This window comes from Carica papaya, chromosome 7, assembly GCF_054855325.1.
Source record: "Carica papaya isolate Zhongbai chromosome 7, ASM5485532v1, whole genome shotgun sequence".
NCBI classification, from domain to species: Eukaryota; Viridiplantae; Streptophyta; class Magnoliopsida; order Brassicales; family Caricaceae; genus Carica; species Carica papaya.
Genome location: NC_142315.1, coordinates 7,243,954 through 7,265,497, shown reverse-complemented (window position 1 = coordinate 7,265,497; position 21,544 = coordinate 7,243,954). Strand labels below are relative to the sequence as shown.

General features: G+C 34.6%; 3 protein-coding genes across 3 annotated transcripts; 1 reads left to right on the top strand and 2 right to left on the bottom strand.

The window, feature by feature from the left end:
- Positions 1-264: 264 nt before the first annotated feature.
- LOC110812447 (glutathione hydrolase 3-like) lies at positions 265-4,293 on the top strand. The gene is made up of 7 exons (XM_088208049.1): positions 265-756; positions 1,644-1,981; positions 2,207-2,725; positions 2,950-3,185; positions 3,291-3,555; positions 3,644-3,781; positions 3,874-4,293. The coding sequence occupies exons 1-7, from the start codon at positions 645-647 to the stop codon at positions 4,150-4,152; spliced, it is 1,887 nt and encodes a 628-aa protein (XP_088064175.1). The 5' UTR covers positions 265-644; the 3' UTR covers positions 4,153-4,293.
- Positions 4,294-5,010: 717 nt separating this feature from the next.
- On the bottom strand, positions 5,011-12,015 carry LOC110812432 (SNARE-like superfamily protein). The gene is made up of 4 exons (XM_022039210.2): positions 11,788-12,015; positions 7,855-7,941; positions 5,455-5,523; positions 5,011-5,312 (listed from the first exon to the last, which is right to left on the bottom strand). Exons 1-4 carry the CDS (start codon positions 11,926-11,928, stop codon positions 5,178-5,180), a joined length of 432 nt encoding a protein of 143 aa, XP_021894902.1. The 5' UTR covers positions 11,929-12,015; the 3' UTR covers positions 5,011-5,177.
- A 2,337-nt stretch (positions 12,016-14,352) lies between these two features.
- On the bottom strand, positions 14,353-21,051 carry LOC110812435 (ATP-dependent 6-phosphofructokinase 3). Its single transcript, XM_022039218.2, has 13 exons — positions 20,466-21,051; positions 19,567-19,613; positions 19,381-19,420; positions 18,990-19,052; positions 18,746-18,883; positions 17,806-17,964; positions 17,664-17,717; positions 17,440-17,508; positions 17,166-17,295; positions 16,134-16,399; positions 15,410-15,458; positions 15,172-15,326; positions 14,353-14,862 (listed from the first exon to the last, which is right to left on the bottom strand). Exons 1-13 carry the CDS (start codon positions 20,730-20,732, stop codon positions 14,665-14,667), a joined length of 1,635 nt encoding a protein of 544 aa, XP_021894910.1. The 5' UTR covers positions 20,733-21,051; the 3' UTR covers positions 14,353-14,664.
- Positions 21,052-21,544: the final 493 nt, after the last annotated feature.

Here is a 21,544-nt window from a genome sequence, read left to right as displayed (position 1 = left end):
AATTAGTTCACACTTTCCAACACGAGTCAGAAATTTTTTAAGCAAAGATGAAGCTATATATATATATATATTTATTTATTAATACTACAAGTTGATAATAATACAGTTTTATAAGGAGAATATATAAAGATGAACGCCATGTATCCTCACACAGAATGATATAAACAATCACTCCAAAAACTAATTCGAATAATATTAAAACCAAAATTTGGATATTTTGTTTTTGAAATCCAAGAAAGAGAGAACATGGGGGAAGGAGGGGGAGAGAGAGAGAGAGAGAGAGAGAGTAGCACAATTTGCACGTTCTCTTCTCATTCAACTACTAAATGTTTTTTTCTTACTATCTATCCTTCTGGTAGAAAATATATACACATATATATATAGATATATACATACATAGGGTGTGAAAATCAGGATTTAAATTGTTGAAAATGTACTCACGTGGCAGAACCTGATTGGATAGGAGTATGAAAAGAGTTGGCTCTGTTATAAGGAATCCTTCTGGCATTAGAAAGGAAGACCCTGTCTCATTTCTGTTTGTAGATTCTATAAATACTACTGAGAAAACCAATGGCAGTCTACAGTTATTCCATCTCTCTTCTTGGTATCTGCTTTGAGTCGGAGAGAGGAAGGGGAGGAGGCGCATGGCGGAACTAACACTTCAAGCTTTACTTATGGGGAGTGATGAGAGGAAGGAGAAGAAGAAAAACTGGAGCAGAGCTCTCTGGTTGCTTCTTGTTTTGCTTATAATCTCAAGTCAGTTTCTTCTTCTTCTTCTTCCATTCACCTACTGATCTTTTTTCGATTTCCGTATATACTTAATCACTCTTTTCGGGTCTCAGTTAACATGTGTTGTTACTTTGGGTTTTCTATGCTCAGTTGACTTCTTCACTTAGTCACTGTTTTCAGGTCTCAGTTAACTCATGTTCTTACTCTGGGTTTTTTTATGATCAGTTGCCTTCTTTTACTTAATCACTCTTTTCATATCTCAGTTCATTTGTATTCTTACTTTGGGTTTTCTATGATCAGTTTCACTCTTTTCACTTAAAGTCACTCTTTTCAGGTCCCATTTAATTGTGTTCTTATTCTAGGTTTTCCATGCTCAGTTGACTTTTTTCATTTAGTCACTGTTTTCAGATCTCAGTTAGTTTGTGCTGTTACTTTTGGGTTTTCAGTGCTCAGTTGACTTTTTTCTGTGAAATGATACTCGCATAACCAGTGACATCTCAAACCGATACAGTAATGAAGAAATTTGTGGTCAAAGTTTTATGAGTTATCATACTCCATGCTCTTATCCTACCTGTTTCATTTTATTGACCCCGGAAGAAAGAGAAAATTCAATTGAATTTGAATTAAGTGAGAAAAGAAAAGAAAAGAAAAGAAAAAAAAAAACAGAATCATTTCACTATTTTCCAAGAATGGGGAAAGAGAAATTTAGGAGATATTGTCACCATGGAAAAAGTAAAGAATAACAACCTAGCAGAGAAGAAAAGGGTGAGATTATTTAGTATTTTCTTAATCAAGGATCGGATTATGATGACGTTTTTTGAAAAAATGAGTATGGCAGCCTTCAGATACAGATAATATTTGTAACTAACAAAGCTTTGTAATTAGCCCTTTGCGTAACATTGTTTGTTTTTCAGTTTTAGGTGTTCCCTTTAGGGAGAATATAAGTAGGCGCATACTGATACAAGAAAAGAAACAAAATGAGAGGATCAATCACAATGTGGATGACACTGTTGAGTCCGAAAGAGGTGTTGTTGCTGCGGATGATGGTCGGTGTTCTAAAATTGGTGCATCCATGCTTAGACAAGGTGGACATGCTGTTGATGCTGCTGTGGCAACTGCACTGTGTCTTGGTGTTGTCAATCCAACGTCTAGTGGAATAGGAGGTGGAGCTTTCATGGTTGTCAGGTCTTCATCAACTTCAAAGACTCAAGCTTACGACATGAGGGAAACTGCTCCCCTAGCTGCTTCAGAGGTTCGGACTTCTCCTTTCCCATTTCTAAAATGCTTTTTTGTCCCTACTTTTTCAAACATAAATCTATTTCAACCAAAGAAATAGCTATCACAAAACTTGCTGCTAGTTCTATCAAGTTGGTCCATTGTTAAAATTGGATCCAATTCTGTGAGACCTATGATTAATACCCAATGTCCAAATCATCTGACATTAGTTGCTTCTCTTGATCGGTGTAACAACAAACAGAATATGTACGAGAGTAACCTCACAGCCAAATATGTTGGTGCATTGTCAATGGCAGTTCCTGGTGAGATAGCCGGCCTTCATGAAGCTTGGTTGCAGTATGGACGTTTGGCTTGGAGGACCTTGTTCCAACCTGCCATCAAACTTGCTAGAGAAGGTTTTTTGGTTGCTCCTTACCTTGGGTTACAAATATCTAGGTTTGCAGATAAGATCATGAATGACCCTGGTTTGAGCCGAGTACTTGCACCAGAGGGGAAATTGTTACAAGCAGGTGATATATGCTACAATCCGGAACTCGCTGAGAGTCTAGATGCAGTTGCAGAACAAGGACCTCAGGCCTTTTACAATGGGATAATTGGTGAGAAACTAGTGAGGGATGTGAGGGAGGCTGGTGGGATTCTAACAATGGAGGATTTGAGGAATTACCAGGTAAAAGTTACAGATGCAGTTACTGCGAATGTGATGGGCTACTCTATCTCTGGAATGCCACCTCCTTCAAGTGGAACGCTTGGGCTATCTCTGGTGGGCATCTTTTTCCCTTGTATATCTTTTTCACGATTATACCATATTTATACTGTCAGTTCATACTATAAAACTGGATGATTATTGTTGTTTTGCTGACATTACCTCTCTCTATTCTAATGCAAGATTAGGAAATCTTGATGAAATAAATCTCGGATTGCATTCTATTAATTATGGTGGAACCATGTCAGTTCATTTATCTAACATGGATGTGCTTCGAACAGGTAGTAAACATTTTGGATAGCTACGAAAGTTTCTATGCTGCCAATAAAAGTCTTGGCCTACATCGCTTGATAGAAGCAATGAAACACATGTTTGCTGCTCGGATGAATCTAGGTGACCCTGATTTCGTGGACATAGACAAGTATATGCGCAAAATGCTATCCCCAGGTTTTGCCAAGAAACTTCAGCAAAAGATATTTGATGACACTACTTTTCCTCCAGACTACTATCTTCCCAGGTATAATATGCTCCTTCACTTCATCTACCTTTGTGCTCAATAGAATTTATATTCTTGTTTATGGGAAGAATGAGAACAAACATACCAGGTTTTTGTTATCACCAGATGGAGCCAGCTTAGAGACCATGGAACCAGTCATTTGTGTGTTGTAGACTCAGATCGTAATGCTGTATCGATAACATCAACTGTAAATTTTGTCTTTGGAGCTGGGGTACTCTCTCCTTCCACTGGTATTGTGCTCAACAATGAGATGGGGGACTTCTCAATACCCACAGAGAAATCAACTGATATGCTCCCTCCAGCTCCAGCCAATTTTATCAGGCCAAACAAGAGACCATTATCCTCCATGACTCCTCTTGTAATCACCAAGGTATAGTAATCACATGCTTCTACTTCTTCCCTTTTAGTGCCAGGTGCTGGAAGGTTCAATTGCTTACTTCATTATGATTACCTGGCAGAATGATCAATTGGTTGGAGTTATTGGCGGCAGTGGAGGAATGAACATTATTCCTGCAGTAATCCAAGTCTTTCTTAACCATTTCATTCTGGGGATGAAGCCTCTAGCCGCGGTTCAGCATCCTAGAGTTTACCACCAGGTTATTGACCTGCTTTTAGCAAGCAGACGCATGCATACAACCAATTGCTAAAAAGGGAATTTCGCTAATATGATGTTTTACGTATTATGCAGCTAATTCCAAATGTCGTCTTGTACGAGAACTGGACTGTGATTGATGGTGATCATATTGAGCTTGACAACAAGACAAAGATATTCTTGAAAGCTAGACACCATAAACTTGAAGCCAGGGCAGCAGGAGCCATTGTTCAACTGATTGTTCAAGATCTCCTAAAACCAGTTACTAATATGAGTCGTAGGATTGGAAAAGAGTCTAATAATGCTCAGGTTCTGCATGGAACCCTCACTGGAGTTAGTGACCCCAGAAAAGATGGGAAGCCTGCAGCTGTTTGATATGGGAGGCAGTGGTTTAGGAATTTGAGGCAGTGGTCTGCAAAGACACTGTGATTTATGATGTTTTTCCAAATAAATGAGTGAAATTGAAATGGTACCCCATTTCTTTATATAAAAATATCTCCTGTTCATTACTCATTATTCATGCCTCTGTTAAATAAATATTATTATACAAAATACACAAGGACAGAAGCATAACGGGGAAAGTAAAATAACTGCATGCGGTTTCCGAAGAAATCCGCTAAGCATCACTTCAAAATTTCCCAGCTGTTAGAAACTCAAAGTTATAATATATAAAGGGTGTGGAATATTGGTTAAAACGATTTAACCCAACCAATTTTTTAAATCAATTAATTTGTAGTATTTTTTCAGCTCCAAGGGATTTAATTAATCAGTTTTTACTCTTCTTTGTTTGGAATTTTCACAACTGAAACTGACCAAAATTTGAAGATTTAACTTCTTAAAATTTTAATATTATATTATATAACTTTAAAGATAATTATATATCTCTTTTGGTTGGAATTTTCATGACAACTTATGTTACTGAGGCTTTTGGCATCGTTAATCTGGCCCCCCCTTTAGGCGTGCAGGCGAAGTGCATTTTGACAACCATTCATTTTCAATGAAGGAAAAATATAACAGCCACATTTAGCTTCGCCATGGATATATACATATCTATATATATATATATATGTATATATATATATGATATTTGAGCTACTATGACCAATGCTCATCAGCTTCTATAACCAAAAACATGGGAGAGAGAGCGGTAAATCCCCATAGGGATATGACAATTCTAGTCTTTGTGAGGGAAGAATATTATGCCGCATTAAGCTGAAGGCATTATTGTAAAGGTAAGGAAATCAACTACATGTATCTTCATTTAACATTATCAACGATCAAAGAAGGTGAAATCTCTGTTCGATTTCTAATCAGGTTTATAATAAAGATCACGGTACAAATAGACAAGTAATGAGGGGGAAGAGGCTCACACAAAAGTAAGAAAATCCCATCAAATTTCTTCATGAGGTTTTGTCCATTAACTGTATAGGGGCCAGAATGTTAGACTTGCTTGTTTCAACGATACACCCATTCATGACCATTTCCTCCAACATGAAGTGTGCTTTCTCTAAATGAAACATAATATCAAGTTCACACTGCATAATTAAAAGTACAAAAGAAAATCAATCAACTTCTTTCTATTGTATTATACAGATAAGGAAAAACAATATAGACAAACCAGATATCTGAAACAATGGATTAATTTCTTTTTTTCAATATTTCCGTGGGGGTGCTTACCACATTGCCAAAATGCCGATCCATGGTCTCAACTAACAGGTGTATGAACTCCAAAATGGCAAGTTCATTCTACAAGAGAAAAAATAAATAAAAATTGTTGAGATGGAAACAATTTGAGACCAGTGAACTTAAAACATCCTGTGGAGTTTCATCAAGATTGGACAAGTCACAAGGATTCTAAGTGGGCTCATCATGCAAACCAAATCATCCATATTGAAGAATTGAATACAACCTACGGCCCACATATCAAAGAATTGAATACAACTAATCCATGTCATGCACAATGTATATTACAAGCCCGTATCATCAAAATAATATCAAGGATATTCTCATAGGATAGATACTAGTCACTACCAATCATGGCTCTTTCATTTACAGCCGGCATATTGGTTATAACATGGTTTTGGATAGCAATGGAGACAGACTGGCCCCACCTCTCAATGCCATGAACATTGAAAATATTTAAGGCCATACTTATCCCAGTAATATCAATGACACCCCTTGATTCATAGATCTGAACTAGATCTTCTAGTTAGAGTATAGATTTTATTTCTATCTAATCTACAATTTAATGTAAGCAGATAAGATTAGATATTTAGTAGTTTTTGAATTTTACTTACAATTTAAATCATCCACTGTAAGCTTTCAATTAAAATCTTATTAGTTACAGAGGGTGTTTGGATTGGTTCATTTTTATGGTAAAGAAATGCTTAAAAAAATGATAACCCTTAGAAGGGCTGAAAGCTCTATAGTTTGTTGCTCCAAAAAAACTTCCTAAAGACCAAAAAATGTTTTTAGAGCTTTAAGCAAAAGAAGCTCAATTGATCATTCTTTTAATCAAAATACCCTTAAAACAAAAGATTATATGCCTGTATCTATCAAAACTAATTGTCTTTTTTTCTTATCATCTTCCTAAAGTTTCAGCCTAACACCCTAATTATACCAAACATTAAATAGCTTCTTTGAGTTCAAAAATAAACAAAAAGAGTTTGATGTCTGAACATTTTGTCTACTTAAAATACAATGGAGCTAAAAACCTTATAGCCTAAGCACCAAAAATACCAAGTCAATCCAGTTTATTCTTCAGCAATATAAATACCTCTAGTATTTTATTTTTGAGATCAAGCCATGCATTGATATATATAAAATATGAGTTTGCACTGTCTTAGGGTCTATACTTGATGATACTCTTTATATTTGTTATTTCAAATATATATATATATATATATGTATATATATAAACAGGCCATGGGTGACGCAACTGAATCTTAAATACGATGCTTAAGAAACCCTCACCTCAAATCTAATGCTTTAGAAATTCTAGGTATGATTCCCTGTTTTCTTTTTATATTCTAATAATGAGATGTAATATTTAAGATACCTAAATTATCCTTAATCCCTAAATAGAAAAATTAACTAGATTTTTCCTACATCAACTAGTATTAGAGTTAAAATTTCCTACAGCTAAATCTCAAAACATTACATCTAAACAAATCTAATTGTCCAGACAACATCAATTAGATATCTAAACTTAATTTGCACTTAAAGCACTATGATCTTAAAATTCAATGGAGCAAAAAACCTTATAGCTTTACAGCACCAGAACGACTAAGTCAATCCAAAGAGGTCATAAGTAGATTACTAGTTTATATTTCAGCAATATAACCACCTTTATTATTTTCCTTTTTGAGATCAAGCCATGAGTTAATATATTACAAACAAGCCATGTGTGATGCAATCAAATCTTAGTGATGTAGGACAAATAGGCTTTAGAGTTAGGTATGCATTAGATTTTTTATGGGTTTTCTCAAATGCTTTAGTTGTATCAGCCAACCAAATCTTAAATATGATGCTTAAGAGATATTAAGTACCACTATAGTTAATTCCTTTGGTTTCACTCCCAGTTCTTAAGGCGCGATATCTAGAATACCTAGAGTTATCCTGAATTCCTAATTAAGCAAATTAACCATGACTTGTCTCATTGTTCTCATCACATAATAAATGGTAGTCATTACCGATCGGCTCTTCAATTACAGGCACATATAAAGTGCTTGTAGAACATGGTTTTGGGTAGAGTCTCTCTCCATGTCATGCACATTGAAATGTTTAAGGCCATATTCATCCAAATATATCGAGTATATCTCATAGAAGAAAAAAAAGGACCAAACACAATAAAATTTAAGCTTCATCTTAGTTACAGTAGATTAGTTACCAGTTCCTAGTAGATTAACACAAGCTATGTAGAACATGCCCTTTAGAGCCATGTGATTCCCATCACAAAAACTTTTGGACCTGGGAAAAGGTCTGTGGAACTAACCATTTCCCAATACTTCTCAGAATGCTGTGATTCATTTCATGATGGATACTATGCAAACATGATAAGTTTAGCATGTTACATACCTCATCATTGTCGACTCCAACTAAGAAAAAAAGAGACGCGTAACGCCTGTACACAATTTTGTAGTTACGATGCTCGACAAATGAACACTGTTATCACAATAAAGACAACATAAGTTGCATAAAAGCGTGCCATAAATAACTGACAAACATTCATAAGCATAAAAAATAAAAATGAAACAAAATGTTATAAGACAATGAAAAACAAATTAGAAGGTAACTTAACCAAGAAACAGATTTTGAGAGCAAAACATTTAACCACACAAGAACATAACAGCAACCAACAAGCTCTTTGGCGTATTATGGAACTTATGGATTTCCAAAATTTAATTCTATAAGGGAAAAAAAGTTAGTACATTTGAAGGGGAAACCAAAACGCTAATCAAGCAGATCTCTGAGAATATGCAAATTAAGTTTCTAAAAAAGGAGCCTATAGCACAATGTTGTGCCATTGAAGCTAAAACTGGAGTAGGTAATGATAAAGAAATACAGTGATGTTTTTGAAACACCTATAAAGTTACCCCTAGATAGATTTAGAAATCATAAAGTTAAATTGACTGTTGAAACAAAAACAGCCAGTCATGTTATGAGTGAAGGAGGAAAAAGATGTTACTGAACAGATAACAACTAAATTGCTGTAATCAGGGTCATCAAGCACAAGGCAAGCCCATTTTCCTTCCTAGTGGTGCTAGTAAAGAAACATAACGGGACATGGTGCACGTGTATTGACTAATGAGAGCTCAACAAACTCATTTTGAGTGACAAGTTCCCAGTGCCAATTATTGAAGAGTGAGTAGATGAGTTGGGAATGCCAAAGTTACTCCCAGTTAGACTTAAGATTTGGGTACCCGCATAAAAAAGTCCACATGACTGATATATTTTGACCGTTATTAAATGTGGTTTAGTACTCTTGGGTGATCAATCGGCATACAGCAAGGATATTCAACAGCACAAAGGGTGCTTAAGAGAAATTCCTACAGATATGGGTGTTCATTATCTGTTCCGGACTGAAAAAAACTGTACTGGACTGGTGTATTCAGTCCAGAATGTACTAGAAACAATCCAGTCCTGGGTCCAAGATATTCTGAACTGAGGAATCTGGTCCATATCAGTTTCACCGTGTGCTGCCTATCACCTCTGCCTCCTTTTACCCAGCAGCCTCTCACCTCTGCTTCCTTTTATCCAGCAGCCACGCGCTCTGCTTCTTTTCGTCCATCAGCTCTCCCATCTCTGCTTCCCTTCAAGCATGTACAGCCAATCCCCTCTCACGTCTGCTTCCCTCACATTTCTATTTTTTTCCCCTTTTATTTTTGTTTTAATGATGATTTTAATATGTGATATATGGAGTTTACTGATGATTTTTGGTAAATAAAAATAGAAATGTGAAATGGGTTGAATGTATATGAAATTTGTTAATTTTCAACAAAAAAAAATTCATGCACACAACATGTTTGATAAAATGCCTAACAAAAGAAGCAGACGTATTTGGAAAACGTTTGGACCGAATTTCAGGTCCAGACTGAAACATCCCGAATTGGAAACAGTCCGGTCTTTAATCCAAACTTTTTCCCAAATGGGTTTTCGTTCTGGCCCAGAGCGCTCCAATTTGGTCCACTTCTTGATCGATTAACACCTCTACCTATAGATCCTAAGAACGGATGTCCTCTATGCTAAGGGATCAAAATGCAGATTTGGGAGAGTATAGGTGGAGTATTTGGTTCATGAAATATGAACAAAAAGGGTTTACACAGGTCCAACAAAAAAGAAAGCTGTTACTCACTGACCACAAACAACCATAAAAAACTGGGGATTTTTAGACTTTAATGGCCACTGGAGTAGATTTATCAAGGATCATGATCAAATTGCCAAACCTAAGGAACAAATTAAGTGCACTAAACAAGCATAAGAAGCCTTAACTCAATTAAAGGAGACTCTTTATGCAGCTCCTGCATTAGTACTGCCAGATTCTCAAGAAACTTTTGCAATTAAGACAGATGCGAGCAAAGAAGTGAGGGTTGTTCTCATGCAGAAAGGAAATCCACTTTTTCCTATATGCAAAGTGCTAAATAAGAAATCAATTGCTCTCGAATTATGAAAAGAAACTAATGCCTATTGTTTTCACAGTAACATAGTAGGAGTAATATCTGGTGGGGAGGAAATCTACTATAAATACAGATCATGAAAGCCTAAAGCATCTGTTGGAACAAAGGATGGCAAGCTTCAGCCAACTGCAGCTATTGAGCAAATTCATTAGTTTACAAAAAAAAAAAAATCCATTACAAGAATTTGCATGCAAATGCCTTCTCTGGAGTCCATCCAAATCGAATATTGAGCATGGGAGAAACCAAACAGAGATCGCAAGATGATGAAAATTTGCAAGCAATAAGGACCTCAAACAATGCAAAAATCCAACATCTACAATTACATGGGAGGATGGATTCTGAGAAGGAAAGGGATGATAATATTGGGCCGGAATCCTAACATTAGAAGGAAATTGATTAGTTTTTTTTTTTTTTTGAAATAAAGAAGGAAATTGATTAGTGAATTTCATGATAGCCCTGGGAGATCATTCAAGTATCCAACCCACATAAAAAAGATTAGACTCCATCTTCTATTGGAAAGGGATGGAAAGAGACATTCAAAGCTATCTTTGTACTTGTAAAATATGATCAGCCAGGAACTTGGCAGCAGTGGCTGAGACTTGCCAGATATTGGTTCAAAACCTGCTACCACTCAGCTAGAAACCAATTGAGACGTTACATGCGTACAGTCAAACAATCAAATCCCCTATTTCCTAGAGACTCAAAGATTGCAGCTGAAGATAGTTACTCTCTAGATGATTTTCAGCTGGCCAACTAGTTAATTAACCTAAAGACAACAATTAGAGGATCTTTGGTTAAACCAGAAGTTGATTCTTGTTCGTTTTGGACCTTACAAGGGTCTAAAAAAGATTGGACCTTCTACTTACAAGCCCTCTCACAGGGGAGATCAATGGTCCTCAACCTGAAAAGCTCGTAGACAGAGAGCTTGTCAAATGTCTGAATAATCCAGTGCTAAATCAAGCAGAAGAATACACCCGTTACTGACAGCACCTGGAAATCTTAAGACGACTTGCTCCCCAGGTTTCGAACATTCTCTTTTGAGGACAATAGGGATTGGAGAAGAGAGGGGAAAGGGGGGTGAGGTTAAGTGAGGAAGTTGTAACTAATCTGTTAACAACAAATAAAAAATCCTACCTTTACAGATCTGAGCAAACTGATGCAACCAATTCCCAAACCTTGTACACAAGCTAGGAAATAGATGTAAAAGTCATTTGAAGATTAAATAAGACTTCACCTCTTACTTTGATCCTATGCGTTCTCTCTGTCTGTGCTCTCTCTGTCTTTTTCTTTCTGAACAACTCCAGTATCAAGTGTTAACGTATGTAATCACATATTGACCAACAATCTATACTAATTTATATACATATCGGGCAATTCTCACTATCATTCTATGATTTTCGATAAGAATCTAACATGATATTCGATTCTCTCATAGCTTGATCATGCCCAATAATTTGTTAGTAGTCAGACTGTATCTATATCTGCGTCCTGCCGACTCACTTCTCTCGATGCGTGGAAGGTTTTTAAGAGGTGTAAACCCACACAATCAGACTAATTTATACACATGTTGAACAACTCTTGCTAATAGTGTAAGAATCTAATACTAAGAAACAATTAATTCCATCAACGATTCACTTAGAACAAAATCATTTCCAATTTCATCTATTTCACGAAATATGAAACGAATCCATTGTCGTCAGATCAAACAGATAACCAAAACAAAAAAAAAAATGGGCAGCAACTGAATGAAGACAAGGTTGTTTTTTGATCCTAAGGTACAGATGAATATGATCTGGGGAATCAAGTAGAGAATTTGGAGAACAAGAGAGAGAACCTGTTGCTCGGTGCGAGCAAGGCATTTGCGGACGATTTCACCCTCAAGAGCGCGGCGTTCCTCGAGAGTGAGCCACTCGTAGTATTGGGCGAGACGAGTCTGCCCTTGCTTGTTCACCATCAATATGAATCTTATCCCCATTTTAGTCCCTCTGATATTCACACCTCCGCTTTTTGTCTCTACCTTCTGACTAATTTATCACCGGCATAAAAGAAACCAACCGGTTTGATCTGTTTTGGAGGAAATACGTCTGTTGACCCCTTCGGTGTTTTTTTTATTATTATTTTTTTTTTAATATTAAAAAGGCAAAGAAGATTTTTAACGGTAGCAATGTAAATAAAAATTTATTATATCTAGATTTACTTAAATTGTTAGTTCATATTAGATATCTAAGAAGCAATCTGTTATTTTAATTTAAATGCTTACTTTAGAAGTACATTAAATAAATAATTGAAAAAATTTATATTTTATTTAGTAACAGTTGGTACTGCCGTTTCAACAAGTAAATCTAGTATTCATCTATTTTGATCCAACATAAAATTTTTATATATGTTATATTATTATTAAAATAATACTATGATTATCAACTAATTATGAATCAATATAGTAAAATATTAAAAGACAAAAGAATTAAGGTTGAGAAACAAAAATTAGAGTTAGATCATAATAATTTGCAAAAATGTGAGAGATGAAAAATTGGTGGTTGGTGCCAAATATCATTTTCTATATCGAGTATACGGTGACATGATTTTTTTTATTATATTAGATAAAAAAATTTATAAATCTATTAATAGATTAAAATAATACTTTAAATAGATTTATAATTCTATCTTTCAGCTCTTAAAATACTTTTATGGGTAACCATTAATTTTTTTTTATCTCATCTATGAGATAGAAGTATTATTTGATCTCATGGTCTTTCTCCTGATAGAATGGAAAAGACTTTCGTGAATTTTTCTTAAATGAAGTCGTCTCTTATTAATTATTTTTGTTGTTTATATTTTTTCTATCTTTATTATATGTTGCAGAATATGTTTTTATAAAAAAAAAAAAAGTAAAGAATTATAAGTTTTAAATATTTTGTAAGTGAGATAAATATCTCTCTAGTAATACTAGCATTGATTATTGTTGCAATTTTTGCCTTAATCCAAGTTGAGACTTGTACCTCCTCTCCTTAGGGTTACTTCCAGTTTACTATAAGCATTAAGTAATTTTATCTTTCTCTATATATGTGTCTCTACTGATTTAAAGTTTTTGGTATATATTTTATACCTTGAGTTTGTCATATTTAATTAAATTAAATAGAATTGTAGTAAAAACAATATGAAAAATCGTTACTATCTTTATTTAATTTTTGATGTGATTTTAGATTTTTGTGTTTAAGCTCCCAAATAGTGGAGTGTAGTTGTTTACAAACTTTTACATTATCTCAAAATTTTAAATAAATTTAACCTAAAAATAGGCTAAACTAATCAAAATCTAATATTTGAAATGGTAGACTTCATCTGAATGAGAAGTTCTCAGTAATTATACTAAAAACATAAATAGACTTGAAAAGTTAGTAAAAGATATTAGTATCATCGGCTTATCCAACTTACAAAATGATGTGGAGATCACTAACTTACAAAATTGAATTATGGCTCGTTTGGTTTGTTAGGAAGCTAACAATACTTCAGCATGTTGGTTAGCTAAGCTTTGTCACGACCATGATGAGAGGGCCTTTATGTCCCACGGCACCTTTCTGATGAGTTTGCTTTCTTTAGAAAATCCGGTAATTCTTGATGATTATTTGTCTCTTTGTGCTTTCATTTTTTTTTTCCTTTTTGTCTCCTAAGAAACTAAAAATTAAGACATCAAAGAAAACAAAAGGATCACCACAACATTTGATTTAGTTTAGGTTTGTAAAGGGAATGGAGTAGCAAGTAAATAAATTGCTAAAAGAAGTATCATTTACCAAGTTAGACACTTCAAATTAACATTACAAATTTTTAATTTTTTTTTTTCTCTTCTTTTTCTTCCAATTTGAAAATTTTAAAATGTTTTAACTTTGGAAAAGAAAGTAAAAAATACTCTGTTAATCTAAACATAATATTAGAAATAACACAAGCTGAGATGACATGAACAGGAAAAGAGATGGTGGTCATGTGTGAAAATATTTGGAATGATTAACAGAGAAAGGCTTGCACATGGGAAAGTCTTTGTTGCAAAAGGAAATACATAAAACTAACAAAATAAAGTTGCATATGTAGAGAAAGAATACCTAGAGTGTACATAGACCTTAAAACACCAATGAACAATTCAATATGAGAGTAGATATTACCTATGGACGAGACACACATCTCAATCTATTTTTTTCATTTCCCTAAATTAGAAAAAAAAAAAATAGAAATGAAAACAAATTTTCTATTTTCCACTCAATTATTTAATTTATTATCTCATCAATAAAATACATATAGTTAACAATGTCATCGTCAAACTTGATTTGTGTCAATTTCCAAGTCTGAGACTGAGGAAATAGAGAAACCACAAAAACTACTGAATACAAAGCATCCCCAAAAGGAGAAGTTTACCCAAATACCATTTATTAATTCGTTTCTGAACAAGGATCCCAAACTACTAATTTGTCTTTCCATCTGAAATTTGTTGTCACAGCCACAAACTCTCTTAACCAATATAAGTTACATGATCGAAGCACACTAATCTCTTTAACATGAGCATCGATAAGACTAAGCGCAGCTATGTACCACCAAATAACACATATAACAATAGAATCTATCTTGGCAGGGGACAGGATATTTTTGAGAGAGCTTACTGATCCTCACTCGCAGCTAAACAATGACAGAACCGATAAATTGATCTTCTTGGTATCGTTGTAATTCATGTAGTAATCTCTTTGTTCACCAATTCAGCTTGAATAGAAGAGGCATTATCCAGCAATTGACTCATTGGTTCTTCCTCTTTCTTGTCTTCAATAACATCCTTGGGAGTTAAAAAGCTTGGCTGATTTGTCGAAGACAGAAGCCTTGCCCACATTCTGTCGGTAATCACAACCTTATTCTGTTTCTCAGTTATTCTCTGCAAAGCAACCGTCCAGAAATTAATGTCTAATACTCGCTGACTTCTTAGAGCTTCTCAAAGGTATAAAGAGCGGAACAAAGAACAATACAGCAGTTTGAAATTCATGAAATTAAGAAGCCAGTGACCAAAAACTTATCAGATAACCTTGGCACAGATTAGAAAACCTGTTCCAGACCATACTGGCACATACTCTATAATGTCTGAGCAAGAACGTTAAAATTTAATTGGATGTCCAGGATAACAAAACCAATTCTCTTTGAGCATTAAAGAACTAAAGTCCTCATGTTATGCATTGAATTAACTCACATAAAATGGAATATATGTTTGCCTTCCATTCACAAGACCACTTGTATAGCCTGTATAGCCTGCCATTGCTCCATGCACAGCACTTTGAGCAAGAAGTGTGCAGTACACATTGTCAGATGCATTGCTAGGAACAGCACGAATCATGTATGTAGGATCTGCCACAAAAAAGGTACATTGCTTAATCATATCATTCAATTGGTAGCTTCCTTCTAAATATACAAGTGAATTTTTTACCAACCTATGTATTTGAGGTTTATGGCCATCTTCTTTTGCTTTGAAAAATGATCCTGCAGAAGTTAGATAGATTAACTGTTGTTATTTCATATCAAAATAAAATGAAAATGCAATAAAAATGAAATAAAATTTAAACGAAAATAACATTATATTTCGCATCATTCCAAGTCATATTCAAATAAGGCATTTTTATGACTCATTCCTTTGACAAATGAGAATATAGATAAATTATTCTAGACTTGAAAATATGAGCAGAGTTAGTTCAACTATACATTGCATATGTAAATTATAACCAAATCCCAATATCATATAATTAAAGTTTTAGAATGAGAAGAAATTAGATATAAACCGAACATGCTGTAAATGTCTGGGAGAAGGGAAAATTATTTCAGGTTTTATACCTAATTGAAAGACAAAAATATGAAATTGTAGTGTATTTTAAATTCTACCCAAATTGATGAATTTGAAAAATGAATTATGATAGTTCAAAAGAGAAGCCGTTACGTTCATTTAGTTTTTGTAGTATCCAAAATAAAAAAACAATTTCATAAAACTAAAGATTATTTTTTGGACATACTCTAAAAGGACCATTAAGAATCTATATCATACAACCCACGCTATTTTACTGATACGGTAAGAGAAGATTCTACTTTAGCAAAAGAAAAAAGATTTTTTCTTTAGTTTCAAAGGAGAAAAAATCCAATAAGAGAAAATGAGAAAAGAAATACCTTGATTTTCTGTGATATCCACAACCCAAAATCTTGGAGAAGTTTGTTTCCAGAAGCATCCTTAAGGGTATTTGACTGCATGCTCTCAGACACCAATTCCTGTCCTGCACCTTCAGCAATCACAATAACCATGTGTCCGTTTTCCTTCAGTCGTTTCTCAATGAATTCAAAAAGTCCACCATCGCCTTCGAGATAGAAGGGTGACTCTGGAATCAAGCAACAATCAACATCTCGGCTTGCAAGAGTGGCGTACATTGCAATGAAACCTGCAACACCAATCCAGGTTAGCATCCTACATCACTAACCTTGTTTCACCATAACAGAAAGAGCTGCCACGATGAACTGCAAGATTCTCATCTACCAGCACACAGAAATTTAAAAGTGAAGATCATAATTTCTGAGTGTTTGCATCTCTACAACCAGCAACCTATCAAAATCTTATATCAAACAAATATTGCCATTCATTATTTAAATCAACAGACAACCTTTAAATACCAGCAATGATGTCTGTAATCAAGCAAAGATTCTGAATTGAATGCTCTAATATATCAGAGAACTCTGCTTTCTTCATTTCAGAAGATGAACAGCACCTTAAATGGGTTTCAGCCTCTCTCATACAGCTGGACATTTTTCTAAAATTTACAAAAGGTTTGATAAACCTACATATTATTAGTAGGAAGCAACTAGCGCTAACCAAATGCCAATATCAAATGATATGGTGATAAGATAAATTGCTTACATGATAGTGCAGAAATAACATAACCACCAAACAACCAACGAATTAAACGATGGTCTACAGTCCTCAAGCTTTGACATAAGCAATAATTAAGACACATTTAAAAGCTGAAAATATGTGTGGGAGGAGTGAGGAAAGACACAAGTGCAAGTGATAAGATGAATTTGCTTTAGACACCTCATTGTTAACAGCAAGACCATGAATAAACATAAAAACACATTTAAGGATGAAACTTTATTCCAGGTTCTCGCTTTTGCTATTGAAAGATGATAACTGTTGTGAAAGCAGGTGCTTACCACTATAGCGACCCATTAACTTCACAACACCTAAGCCATTCTCAATACTTTCAGCTTCAACATGTGCTGCATTAATAGCACGTTGAGCCTCCTCAACAGCAGTGTCAAAGCCAAAGGATTTGTCAATAACCTAGACACAAGGAAAAAAAAAACAAAAAGAAAAGCTAAGAATGCATAATGGAGTTGTCAGATAAAAGAATTAATTGATAGCGAACGCAATGCATAATGTTTAACTCGAACAAAGATCCAAAACTAAAGAAGGAAAAAGGTTTACCGGAATGTCATTATCAATAGTTTTGGGAATTCCAGCAACAGCAACTTTGAGACCACGTCTTCTAACTTCCTGCATAGTTGAAAATTTAAATTAGATTTAATATAATTAATTTATCCTTTTATTGGAGGACTTTGGGTCAAGAGGAGAGAACACATCTCAACAAAAAGAGATACAAACAGGCACATGGAATTGATCCTCACTGACATCATACAGAATAAATTTACCTCAAAAATAACAGATGCCCCACGTTGAGTTCCATCTCCACCGATAATGAAGACCTGAGTTACCCAAAAAACTTATCATCATGTCTAATTCACAATTTATACTTCCAAAATATTTAGTGAATTGAATGTATCCTCAACAAACCAGATTAATTCCTCGATCCTGAATGCTGTCCACTATCTTTGAGGTATCATGGCCCCCTCTTGACGTCCCAAGGATGGTTCCACCACGCTTATGAACATCATTTACAACCTTAGGATCCAAGGGGATTGTATTTCTAGCATAAAAGCCCCTGTATCCTCCCTGCAAATCCATTAATTATACATAAAAATCATAAACTGAAAGGTTCAAAAAACTTTAGAACTTGCAGCTGACACAACACAGGTGCATTTTTATGTCCTGCACACCAGGAGAAGCCATACATATTGAAGCATGCAAAGGACAGGGAAAAAAACATTATAGAAGTTGTAGTAGAGATTAAATAAGTCAACTGGTAAAAAAATCATGTCCTGTGATGTTCGAAGGAAAAAAAAAATGATATGCTGGTGATGTAGAACAAATTAGTGTTAATTTGGCTGCTAAGAAATTGAGGAAAAAACCTAAATATCACACCTAGAATTCTTAGGCATCACAACTAAGAGTTGATTAAGTCACACAATCAATTATGAGAAATTCTCAAAAAATTATTATTTAATACTTGAATGATTAATAAGTAAAATTACAAATCTATTTATAATAATTTTTTTAAGTAAAATTAAACAAAAAAATAGTAAATTAATAAAATTAAAAATATTAATTTTAATATAAATAGAAAAATATTAGTAAGAAAAAAATTCTTAATTTACTAAAACTATAATAACGCTACTCAATAATATAAATTTTTAAATAATATAGTAATTTTACATTGAATATAATTATAATTTCTAAACTACTTAGGAAATCTATTGCTAGGCACTATGCATCACTTGGCATCTATTCATAAGTTGGGGATAAACATCTAATCATGTCAAGATAAATTATTGAAAAATAACGGGTTTATGTTATTTCAGTAAGATAATTGTCCAATTTGAAAACAGGAACTTACATCTATCCCCAGGATTTTCCTCACACCATACACGTGATGCAAAGTACACACTATTTCTCTAATCACAGTGTTGAGTCCAGGGCAGAGACCGCCACATGTAACAATACAAGCATGAACCTCGTCTGACTCAAAATACACCTGCAGAGAGCAAAACATCAGCATGACTCAATAAAAACAGGTACATACAATGCCTAGCTACATCTTACCTTCTCAAATATCATGTATAGACACACAGCAGCCATACCTTTTGACGGGGTCCAGCACGTCGGAAATGTGTCCCTCTTGGACCATCTTTGTGAACAACAACCTATAATGAACAGGACAAAATTAAGTACCCAAGACGCACACAGTAACAATCTTCATCACAAAAAGTCAGCATACAGAACCCGCAGCTTTCTTGAAACTAAGGTTGAACTCATTCAACTAATGCACCCAATAAAATCAATTTACTATCGATATAGAAATTCTGCTATCCTATCATGCAGTTGCAGGCACCTTTTCATAAAGTGCAAGGAGTTATCATATGATTCCTACCTCTGCACAAACAACCCCCAAAAGGCAAATTAAAAAATCTTGAATAACAAGGCAACAAGAATTGGGGTGATGAAGTCACATGGAAAGGCTGAGAGGCTAACCTTTCTTGGAACAGTGTCATCTATATCCACAAAGTACTGCCTGGCAAAACAGAAAGTTTCAGTAAAATAACCAGAAAGAATGCACAAAAAGCTATTAGAAAGACTAACTAGTGCATGGGTCTCAATCCAGAATAATTTCAGAAAGAAAAAACACTTGTTTTGGGTGAATGAAGCCAAAGCACTCACTTAACAACCGAGTAGGCAGGATTATCTTGGAGTGGATTGGGATAGGTCTGCAACACCAGACACAAGAAATGAGGAATTAAATAACTTCCAAACCAAACTTCAATTAAATAAAGAAAAATAACAGACATTTACTAACAACCCACCCATTTCCCTTCTTAGGTAAGCACCAACCAATAATTAGAGAAAGAAGCGGCGTCCTTTACCTTAAACAATTCGTAACATTATCTCCATTAAACAGAGAACGCATAATAGGTATAATCAAGGGACAAGCCAGCATTAAAAATTAATTAATTAATTTGGCCTCTACTTAACTCAGTGAGCGAATACCTTAATAATACGATTCCACAATAAAATTCGAATGAATGGGCATAAGCTTAAAGGTAAATGAGTGGGGAATTTAGAATCCAATGGATTATCCAAAAGCAGAGCTCGTAACCCGAAGTTAGTAAAGTTAAATCGGCTGATGAGAGAAATCTGGAAATTTTTTTTTTTTTTTTTACCATTGGGAAAATAGCTCCATTATTTAATCGAAATAGAAAATTTATTCTGATTGGTCGTCAGATAAAGAACAAATAAAAAGGCTGTAATGCGCTTGTCGTTGGTGAAAATAATGCTTGAGAAAGGTCGGTTGAACTTATTATCAAATTAAATATTAAAAAATCGGTTGAGTATTCTGTTCTCCCATCTTCTATAATCGAGAAACAACTAAAGAGACGGAAGATCATTTTCGTTTCCTTTTCTCTCCATTTTCAGAGGAACCAAACGGAGAAACAATTATGAAATACAGGATCGATCGACGAAAAACTTAAGCATAAAGATATATATATGTGTGTGTGTGTGTGTGTGTGTGTGTGAGTGTAGGTATATAAATGTGTAGATAGAAGAAAAGACTAACGTACAGGAAGGTCAGGAATGTAATCCGTGAGATGAGGAACATCTTCCAGGACGTAACCAGCAGGTCCAGTCACGATCTTAGGCTTGGAGCTGCCTAAGGAGCCCATACTAACGGCTCTTCGAACTCCGATTTTCTTATGAGAAGGTGAATCGGAAAAGAGAATCGCCGACGAGTATCTCTTGAGGCCAAGAGCCGGGATCCTGTAACTGGACTGGTCGAAAAACCGCGATTTTAGAGGAGAGACCCGTGGCGGAGCATAAATGGAATCCATCCAGTGGCAGAGAGAGATGTGGTTGGAGCGCAAGAAGAATGGAAATCCATATTTATAGGACACAACAGTGTTGACTAAGAACGAGATATCAGAAGACAGAGAAGCACGCAAAGGCCTTGTAAATTTTCCAAACCCCCAAAAACACGGAAAAAAAAAACACAGATAAGGCAAAAAAATACAGAAAGTGTGTTTGCTATTTAACGAGCTTGCGAGTTGTATAAAAATGGATGAAAGGGGTGAGGGGAAGAAGAGATGATTGAAGATAGTAAAAGGCAGAGCCAATTTGGACAAACTGTTGGGAAAGCAAAACAGCGAAAGGAAATTTATAGACCCAAAACAGGAAGATCCATCGAGTTTATTATTATTATTATTATTTTCTTTTTTTTGGTCTGAGTCGTCGTTTTGACTAATCGTACATTAGGCGAATGAAAGGAAGATTAGCCCGGTCGGGTAATCGGGTTTGCAACGACAATCGGTTTTGGACGCCGACTACTCATCGCCTCTTGTTTTGGACCAAGAATGTGTATTTTACTTTTTGCTTTTTCCAAACATTATAAACCATGGATCATATTATGTTCATGGCGATCCTTTTTTTTTTTTTTTTTTTTGAAAAAAAAAATGTTATATCAAATTTTTATTTTATTATAATTATTGTAATAACAAAAATTGTTCTTCACAAAATGATCTTTTTACTTTGATACATCATAATCCGTTGCAATTTATATTAATTAATCTTTTTTTTTTAAATAGTTACATAATTTATATTAATTCAAAGAGAGTATTTATGCTAGACTTTAAAAATAAAATAAAAA

What these genes read in the sequence shown, in the direction of transcription:
- LOC110812447 (XM_088208049.1), top strand. Translation starts at nt 645, where the DNA reads ATGGCGGAACTAACACTTCAAGCTTTACTTATGGGGAGTGATGAGAGG. An exon ending in TGTTTTGCTTATAATCTCAA is followed by an intron (nt 757 to 1,643) that starts GTCAGTTTCTTC and finishes TTTGTTTTTCAG; the next exon opens with TTTTAGGTGTTCCCTTTAGG. An exon ending in CCAGACTACTATCTTCCCAG is followed by an intron (nt 3,186 to 3,290) that starts GTATAATATGCT and finishes TGTTATCACCAG; the next exon opens with ATGGAGCCAGCTTAGAGACC.
- LOC110812432 (XM_022039210.2), bottom strand. Translation starts at nt 11,928, where the DNA reads ATGGGGATAAGATTCATATTGATGGTGAACAAGCAAGGGCAGACTCGT. An exon ending in TTGGAGTCGACAATGATGAG is followed by an intron (nt 5,524 to 7,854) that starts GTATGTAACATG and finishes TTTCTCTTGTAG; the next exon opens with AATGAACTTGCCATTTTGGA. An exon ending in ATCGGCATTTTGGCAATGTG is followed by an intron (nt 5,313 to 5,454) that starts GTAAGCACCCCC and finishes TTAATTATGCAG; the next exon opens with TGTGAACTTGATATTATGTT.
- LOC110812435 (XM_022039218.2), bottom strand. Translation starts at nt 20,732, where the DNA reads ATGGATTCCATTTATGCTCCGCCACGGGTCTCTCCTCTAAAATCGCGG. An exon ending in CCTGCCTACTCGGTTGTTAA is followed by an intron (nt 19,421 to 19,566) that starts GTGAGTGCTTTG and finishes CTGTTTTGCCAG; the next exon opens with GCAGTACTTTGTGGATATAG. An exon ending in GTGCTGGACCCCGTCAAAAG is followed by an intron (nt 18,884 to 18,989) that starts GTATGGCTGCTG and finishes TGCTCTCTGCAG; the next exon opens with GTGTATTTTGAGTCAGACGA.